At 39.5% G+C, this 9,601-nt stretch overlaps 1 protein-coding gene across 1 annotated transcript; it reads right to left on the minus strand.

Annotated features, from left to right (window-relative positions):
* Window positions 1–2,449: 2,449 nt before the first annotated feature.
* On the minus strand, window positions 2,450–8,772 carry LOC145907428 (microfibril-associated glycoprotein 4-like). Its single transcript, XM_082994840.1, has 6 exons — window positions 8,511–8,772; window positions 7,350–7,462; window positions 6,984–7,080; window positions 5,357–5,456; window positions 3,692–3,820; window positions 2,450–3,424 (listed from the first exon to the last, which is right to left on the minus strand). The coding sequence occupies exons 1-6, from the start codon at window positions 8,770–8,772 to the stop codon at window positions 3,247–3,249; spliced, it is 879 nt and encodes a 292-aa protein (XP_082850966.1). The 3' UTR covers window positions 2,450–3,246.
* Window positions 8,773–9,601: the final 829 nt, after the last annotated feature.

The raw sequence follows: 9,601 nt of genomic DNA on the forward strand, positions 1-9,601 counted from the left end.
TTGCAAACAATTAAACAAGATTTTGCAGCTACATTCCTTGAGTTGAACATGTTATTGTGTCTTCCTCTCAGGATCCAGTCTTTCGGAGCGGGATCTGCGAATGTTTTCAGACTTCAGACCGAGTCAAGAGGGGACATTTCCTTCACCGCAGAACAAGTTAACGAGATTGTGAAACTCATGCGAGCTTACGTCACCGCCCTCTTCCGCCGAAAGCATTGAAAGTTGACACCGAGCAATTTTATTGCGTTCAGATTTTAACGAAACTTTAGTATTTGTCGTTCTAGCCACAAACTTGAATGTTAAAATCAGGGGTTTTCCACAGGGTCACCATATGGACCACAGCGATCTATATCAATGGCTTCCACATTACCACACAATATTACCTTCGCCGATGCATGTTTTTGTGACATTACTCAGCAAAAACTTTCGTCGGTTGGGAGGATCCACAGAGTTAACCAGGGTGTCGTTGGACCCGAACGAGCTCGCGAGATGTTCCAAGTCTTTTACGTCCCAATAAGGTTTATTTACAGGATCATGTATCTTATAGTTTCGGCATACACGCTTACACCCACTCTCAATACTCCGCTCCAGTGTTTAAACCTTGCAGTTACGATTTTCATTTGTTTTGCCACTTTCACATGTTTTTTTCGCTAGTCATATTCTTTCTTGTCCTGAAGCACTTGGTGATCTTTTCTGTCTATTTTGTTTTCGGGAAACCAAATTCCATAACCATAGAAATCACAACCAGTGATAAAGTTGTCAGTCCCACTCATGGCATTTTAACTTGTGATTTGTAATTTCAATATTATTTCACAATTATTTCGCCCCAATCATGACCCACACCCAAAACATGTGTTTCTGCTTAATTTTAACATCTAAATAGCGTCATCAACACGACGACGTCACCACGTAACATGAAATATTCCAACCGCTTTTGTACCGATTGTTGTTAACTCTTTTATCCTTAGACTGCCTATCTTTTAACATTGTTATCTGTCTAATATTATTTATTGTACATTTGCATCAATTTATTGCTTCTTCGATTTGGTTGTTTTATAAACACAGTTCCTTGTTTGTCTGCGGCAAGCCAGTTGAGGCCTATGATGTCACAATTGCTTATTGTTACGTTCCAATTACTGCTATTGTTTCACTGTCGCTCGGTTTTGAAAAAGAAACAAACCCTGAATTGGGATCGAAAAGAAATTCGTATTTTGAGATCTTGTCGGAAAATTCTGGTTTTTAACATGGCCTGAAACTGACGTCATGACCCTTGGTGTTTGGTGACTGGAAATTCTATTTATCGAGTAATTCATTTCGAGTTCAGGAATCAATTCTACAAAACTTCACTCTCTCCATGCCATTTACATTCTGCCATGGAATGCAACCGGCAGACGCATCAGACGCGTCTGTGTCCTCCACAAACTGCTGTGTTAAGTTAGGTTATTACACAAGAGTGTATAAGGTGTAACCTTGGGAGGTGACAAGAAAATGATTTGTAAAGGAAAGCCAAAGCTAGTATGCTACTCATGCCGAAGCAAACGTTTCAAACACCACTGTGTTCATCATCAGTGTCAAGTAAGAATGAGTTGCAGCAAGGTGTGTGCAGAAGTAGGAAGGTAACTTAACAGACAAAAACAACAACACAAATAAAACACGTGACAGACGCCACTCGAAGGCCCACGGCCGTGACGTCATCATTTGGGCTGCAATGAGGATCTGTGTGTTGACAAGAAACCTTGTTACACAATTTACCCTCACATTAAACCTTTCCCATAAGTCGGTGAAATGACGCCGCGATATCCGCGCGTTTCTGCAAATATTGTAACGTTTATGCCGTGACGTAATGAGAGTGACTTAGCAGTTCGTACCAGGAAGTGTAACTCCCATTTTCTGGAACGACACAGGAGAATCGCTCGTAACATGTAATTATGTATCGCGGTTCTCACGCAAGCCGCATAACTGGTTAATATGAATTGTCTTTAAATCTGTGGTTCCTGTGGCCCGAATTCACTCTGCGCTGGGCTTCTGCCTAGTGTAGTTTCACCATTCCATTCTACATTTTGGTTCGCTTTTAGCGCAGAATCACCGTCTGTATATTCTACTCTGGGGCTCAGTTGTATTCTGCACATATATCTTTCGTCTTTGGTGAATAAAACAAACTAACACAAGTTTGGTTAGTTACGAAGAGCAGTCAGGGAAACGCATATCGCAGTTGAACACGCAATTCAAACAATCAAACAACACACATTCCTACAATATTTGCGGTGAATTGGCGTGACTGCATTTTTGGGGTTTATCAGAGAAAGACAAACTGAACTGAATCAAATTTACTGACATCCTCGAATCAGAAATCAACTTTCAAATCTGATGGATCAATGTTTATATTTACATGGATTATCAACATAAAGCATGGAAACGGTTGCATGCGATATTACAACAACGACATGATATACAAGGAATGATAAAACGGAATATGTTGTCAATATCTAATTGACACGTTGACATAATTCTATGGAAGAAGTGGCATCCGAAACGCACAAAATGTAATAATAAGTAGTGTCGACGTCGTATTTGCAATTATTATGTTGTGTTTTTCTGGCATCAACCGTTTTTTCATTAACGTCGGATAATTATCACGCTGTAAACCAAGTTTAAGTGATTTACGGCGAACGTGCTATTCGTTCGTTGACACTTCCAGCAACAAGCCGCCTTTTCAAACGAGTCACGTGGTAATCCGAACTCAAATAACCTGGTATGCATTTTCTATATAGGCCACATGTCTTTTGCGTAAAAAAGATACGAAGGGACAGAGGACAAAGGACATATAGGACAGAGACTTTTGGTAGGCGTGGTTTGTAACGTGTTATTGTTAATCCTCGTGCGCTTGTTTATTATGTGATAAAACTGATCGATTGACTGTGGGTTTGGTAGCAGCCTTTTTATCAGGAGTCAGATATACGTCGGTGTTATTATTTGTGTAGACGTTTTAAGTAACGCCCTACAAATACCATGATAATAACAAACATGCAGAAAGGTGAAGTTTTCGCTACTAACACAAAAATTGTAAGGATTTGTGAAATAAATTCGGTTCGGTATAATTGCTTTCCTGTTATTTACGATTTAAAGCCTTTATCAAAACTGGTGAAAGTATTTACAATGTCTGTCAATAATTGTAAATCAACACAACGTTGCCATGGTAACTAACGACGCAATGTTAATTTTCGTCACTTTAAACCTCCCCAACAATTATTCGCATTTCACTTTCATCTTAGAACTCATTATTCCGCCCATTGAGTTTTTCCATGTCCACCAACTCATAGTGTTGGTAGAAGTTCTCGACCACAGACCATTGAGGCGGGCATATGAACAACTACGATGCCACCAAGCTCCACCGTTAGTCACAGCACAATTACCTCCTGACCACCTGCAATTATAATTAAGTCAGTTGTCAACAACTCTGTGTTACAACTTATTTAAACTCAGTTAAAACTTGTGTTTAACTAAAACTTTAACGCAACCCCCTGTTTCAGAGCAATTGATTTTTACAATTGTTGATTTAGGGTGGGCGGTTAACTTTGTCAACGAAAATCAACTATTTGAGGAAATGCATTTCATCTTTATTAAAACAACTCGATTTACTTCGTTAGTAAAACAGAAATATAATCAGACACGTTGTATCATTATTACTCACGCATCATGATCTCTGTTGCGTGTTGAAAATCTCATCCCGTTAATAACAGCCATGGAATCTCCTATGTTCCCTGAATATCCTGATATAGTAATTGTGTAAGAACTTCCTTCATCGCCAATGCTGAAAGTACTGAAAACAACAATGTCATAATGTTTAATTTAATGCAAAGTAATTTAAATAACAGCGGATAATTTGTTGTTTTAAATCAATCCGCTTACATTGGTTTGTTGCTCATGGAAATTATTGTTAAACATAAAACCCTTTATGACGTAATAAACGACATGTGTCATATATTGTGTTGTGTTGTGTGGGATAATTATTTGTCAACTAAGCAATAAACACAGAGTGGGATTAGAAGTTTTGAGAAGGAAACCCAGTTATTTTTCAACTTTAAGTTCACAAACGACTGGAGGATTATTTGTAGCTGCTTACATTGTGCTTTATTGTAGCTGAAGAACAAAGCGGATAATTCTAACTTTCCAGTCAAGATGCAACGTTTTGGCAAAGGTCAGTACTTGGCACTCAAGATTTTACCACAAGGACTTGGGCAACAACGACCGCATAAACTCGTCTGGGCAACAGATTTTCCTTAACCTTTTTTAAGTGGTTCTTAACCTTTTTTATCTCATTTCCTACTTCCAGTGTAAACGGAATCCTTATTTCCCACTGGTATTTACATTTTTTAACTAAGAATTTAATTATTGTATTTTCGTTATATCTGTTATACTTTTTTAACTTTTTCTACCGCATGGCATTACCAATTACCAATAAGTGTTCAACACACAGTGAATACAGATCATTATATTTCTTTTCCGACTACTTTTGTGTATTTCGGTGCCGACTAATTATCCACCTACAACCCTAAAATTTCCTACAGGATAAGAACCACTGGCCTAAGGAATTAACTCTGCAGGCCAATGCACCCATTTTCTTGCATAGAGACCCAATAATATCCAATCAACCACGCAACGACCAGCAGCTAACCCAGGGGTGGGCAAAGAGAACACAGAGTGTTTACACTATACAACTTATACACTGACAATCAAGTTGTGTCAGCGTCTTACACGTCGCGATTACGGGATTTTTGTTGCCTCATTCAAAACATTGGGGGCCGAGCATGTTGAGCAGAAAATCGAAATTTCAAACACTGGATTATGCATGGGTGTTAGATGGAGAATATAATAATCTTTTTTTCCCATATATCGATGCGGGACACAGCACTAATATTCACTGGATTGCTGCAACCAATTGTCAAACGGTTTGACCGTGGTCATTTTCGCTTGAACTGCGCAAAAAGGTGACGTTCGACCCAATCCGAGCCCCACTGAGCTCGGTCCCGGCAATCCGCGACCAAGCGATCGCGCAAACCTCAAGAGCGGTGATGTGGGGTCGTTACGAGTTGATTACCATCCCTATGTGTGTGCGGTATCTAAACTTTTTGTTTTCATAATTATTCCGAACCGAGTAAATGCATTGAAACACAGCAAGAATATTCTGTGTTGCTTCAAACTTAAAACACGAATTTTGTGAATCTGACGTAATAAGGAGGGTATTTCCCTAATGACTTTTAAGATTTTGTTAGTTATGACGACCTGGCAGCATCGAGTAAATTATCGTTGGAACAAAGGCATTAAATTGAAAACGTTAAATACGTCATAGTCTTACCTATACTCGGCAAATCCTTGACCTCCGGAAAAATCCTGAAGGTCAACACGAAGGCGACATCTAGTGGACGCACTGGTGATTTGATGCAGTTTCTCCAAACCTGATAAAATTTGTTGGTTGTAATAATATTGCTGAAAACACTGGAATTTAAATTGAATTAACTGATACTGTTATAGTGACTCTAGGATTGTTACGAAGCGTACTTGAAACGTTTTGCTTGGTTGGCCTGTATATTTAACTGGGTGTGTACAAGTTATAACAATGTGTTCAGTAAATGTATTCAACCTAAAACAAAGCTGGAACTCCTGTTGCTGCCACAGGCATATTGCAATTTAAAATGTACCGCTCTTCTGGCATGAAATATACGTGCTGTATTTTTACGACGTTTCGTCTGCCATTCAGCGAGACCTCATCAGGTATTGATGCCGCAATTTCAAAGTAAACTACACTAAAACATTCAGGGGCACAAAAAAGAAAAAGGACACGTTGACACCGCTTGTCAGATCACGTGACAGAGGCAAAACACGAAACACTGCGGGAGGCGAAACAGTTACAACAAATTGTTATAAACTGCCGGAAAGTAGACACAGTGTTGTTTGTCGTTGACGCATCCACTGTTTTTGTGAATGTGAAACGACTCAAGAAAGAGCCGCTTGGTGTGGTCCAACTCCTTTTCCAGAACTTGGAAAGGGCTTTATCGAAGGCAACTTCGTGTCGCAGTGTCACCGCATGCTTGGCCAACGCAGTCTTGCTGGCATCTTCCGATGCGACATCACGGCGATGCTCTTTCAGTCGCGTCTTAAAGGCCCTTTTAGTTTCGCCGATGTAAATACCATCGCAATATTTGCATGGTATTAAACAGACCATTCCCTTTGGCTCGGAAGCCTCCGTAGCAATGGGTCGTGAAATTACATTGCCAAGCGTTGTATGGGGCTTAGTATAGATTTTAATGCCTAATCCGACATCAATCTTTGCAATGTTTCGTCAAGGCCAGGGACGAAGGGAATAACAACTGTTCCGCTAGTGGGCGTTTCATCCTTACGGGTTATTGCCAGTATATTTTGAGCGTGCCATAACAATGGTGATTGATAGGGATACCGGTACATTGGTGAACAATGACACCACATCAAAGGATACCATTCTGTCATGTTGCTCCACTCGTAAGCTCCGTACCTCGGCTGCAAACTCGCGTGAGTTTTTCACGTGGTGCGGACTATTGCCCAACAAAAGGAGCGATTATTTTAGCATTCTTGAGTCGCTTCACATTCACAAAAACAGCGGATGCGTCAACGACAAAGAACAATGTGTTTACTTTCCTGCAGTTTATAACAATTTGTTGTAACTATTGCGCCTCCCGCAGTGTTTCGTGTTTTGCCTCTGTCACATGATTTGACAAGCGGTGTCAACCTGTCCTTTTTTCTTTTTGTGGTCCTGAATGTTTTAGTGTAGTTTACTTTGAAATTGCGGCATCAATACCTGATGAAGTCTCGCCGCATGGCAGACGAAACGTCGTAAAATACAGCACGTATATTTTATGCCAGCGGTACATTTTAAACTAAAACAAACTATTATTCAAAGTTTTGCAACATTTGTACTTAGTTAAGGATTGCTTTATTGGAATACAAACCCATCCAAAATTCTGTTGATAGATCCCCAAACCCGTTCTTGTAATCCACCCAATCTCTATCGAAACTAACAGATCCATCATAACGACGCTGGAACACCTGGTATTTATCAAGTAAAACGCTTGACACTGATTTTCGGCGAATTGGTCTAAAAAAGTTAGATGACCTCCATGTCAATATATGACTTTTCACTTTCGTGTGTAATTTCCTGACCTTTATAAACAACACAATCCCGGGCGTATGGTTAAGTATTGTAGTGTGAAATCGTAAATTACATGGCGTGCATAATCACCTCGCTTACCCAACTAAGCGCTGGTGCCAGGGATTGCCCACCCCTGTGTTAGTGATATTAACCACAGTATGAATACCTGCCAGCCATCTTCACAGTAAACTTCTTCTCCAGATCTGAGACTTTGGCGACCTTGATATGGGGAAGTTTTGCAAGATTCGGAATGCACAAATTCGTGAAGATTTTCCAGTCCTACAGAAATACTGTGATGAATTCTGGTTGGTTTCAATAAACGGACGCACGAAATGGGTTGAGGTTTTAATATAAGGAGGTTGTTGTTATCTGTTTCCTGCTTCACCTTGATTTGCCGACGCATGTGGAGTCAACAAATTTACGATGATTTTGCTAAAAATGTTTTTGAAATTTTGATAAATGTAATAAATTAGTGGCGGCTAACCAGAAGTGAAATGCTTAATGTAGGATTATCCCCTTTGTGCGGTTATCTGCTAAAACTTCTGACTGATGATTAAGTACGATGATTCGAGATATACTTTGTCCCAATATATTCTGTGCCACATGAATGTTTTACTTTTCGCATTGCGATTCAATCCCATGTATGGGTTTTGAATTTTGGAAAATATTTATATCTTGTTGTTGCACATAATCATACTTTACTGCTCCCTAGCGTCGTTGGTGGCTATGAGTAACTTGGTTTCTGTGTGTTGCGTGAATTTGTGAGTGACCGAGGTTTATTCGAGGTAGAAAAGTGTTACCAGTATTCAATACAGGTTAGATACAAGTTTTAAACTTGTCACGAGTATAATTATCAGGTGATTGGCAAATACGCCGATAACCACACCACTAGGGGCAGAAAGGACTCCTGACGGGTATAGATTCTAGAATTTGTTAACTTGACACAAACGTGAGAAATCAATTTAAATAAAACTAAACTCAACTGTTGGAAGTGTTACTCAGTTGACCTTGCAGTTGATCCACTCTGTTCGACAACTCTGTGAATAAAATGTTCGATGTGTGTGTGGGCGTTGAATGTTAAGTGCATGAACTTAACTGTTAGATGTGCGGTTCTGCTCACTCTGCATTTGATCCACTCTGTTCGACAACTCTGTGAATAAAATCTTCGATGAATTTACTTTAATATGATTTTATGCGAGTTCACCGTGTAGGGGATTTGTTGTACTGCTGTGTTTGTATCAAATATCTATCTGTACTGCTTGGTTTGTTAAAGTTTCCTATCCAATATTAAATTTTGTCGAAAAGTGTTTAGAGAAGAATCTTATACCTGTAACAAGTCTCATCAAATCTTCTTTGCCAGCCACAGGTCCTTGGTCTCCCTTTTCACCTCGGTGACCTTGAGGTCCACGTGGTCCCATCTTTCCTGGTCTTCCAGTCTCTCCTCTGGCACCTTTCAAGCCGGAATGTTCTATCTCTGATCCTTGTTCTTGTCCGTCACAAATGGAAACAACTCTGCATACTTGTTGTTGTTGGTGAGTTATGACAAGATGGCCGACCAACAAAACTCCAAACAAAATCAATTTCAACATTTTCAAACAAGCTAGACTTTGAAAATCTGTAAATAGTTGCTCAGTCATCACATGGAAATTAACAAAGTAAACGTCAACGTTTAATTTGCACCAAAATTACCTAATTAACAACTACACTGAAAATATGGAAGATTCACTGAGACCTGCTGGCGAAAATCAATACACGTTTATGCTGCGTAGATGAAACAAATATGAAAATAATGCAAATGATAAATGTGGAGTTTAAATAAAAGTTGCGCATAATCCAACCTTAAACTGTTGACCAATGTTACGTTACTTAATGTAAAACTTTCAGTGCGGCCAGCAATTATGCAAGGAAGTGCTCAGTGCGTGAGTTTGTTGATTGTTAATTGCGCATAACTGCATTATCCCGTCTACTGAGGTCTCAACAACATCAGTAAACGAACGCAATGAAAAGAATGCTGTTGTTATGTACATCGTTGCCAAATACACCACAAAACTTTGTTAGGACAAACTGATTTGTCAATTGTTGCGATACAGAAGTCACTTTTCCTTGACTTCTTACGTCACCCATTGTGAAAAGGCACCTGCCACAAGTCACATGATGCTTCAGTGATCGCAATGCGTCGACCTAGACACGCGCCGATCACGCATTCATCACGTGGACCGCTTGGTCTTTTTTAGAAAGTTTGACGTACTTCTACGTCAATTAACATTGTGGGCTAAGGATCTTTTGATGCAGATATAAGTCAGATATAAGTTTTTTGATAACAAAGGAAACACATATCCTTGTAAACGAGTTTTGCAATTCAATTCAATTCATTTTATTTCTCGCAAACGTCATCGAATACGCACAACAACTTGCAGC

Source organism: Ascidia mentula, chromosome 6, assembly GCF_947561715.1.
Source record: "Ascidia mentula chromosome 6, kaAscMent1.1, whole genome shotgun sequence".
In the NCBI taxonomy this organism is placed as follows: domain Eukaryota; kingdom Metazoa; phylum Chordata; class Ascidiacea; order Phlebobranchia; family Ascidiidae; genus Ascidia; species Ascidia mentula.

What these genes read in the sequence shown, in the direction of transcription:
- LOC145907428 (XM_082994840.1), bottom strand. Translation starts at nt 8,772, where the DNA reads ATGTTGAAATTGATTTTGTTTGGAGTTTTGTTGGTCGGCCATCTTGTC. An exon ending in TTTGATGAGACTTGTTACAG is followed by an intron (nt 7,463 to 8,510) that starts GTATAAGATTCT and finishes GTATTTCTGTAG; the next exon opens with GACTGGAAAATCTTCACGAA. An exon ending in CGCAACAGAGATCATGATGC is followed by an intron (nt 3,425 to 3,691) that starts GTGAGTAATAAT and finishes TTATAATTGCAG; the next exon opens with GTGGTCAGGAGGTAATTGTG.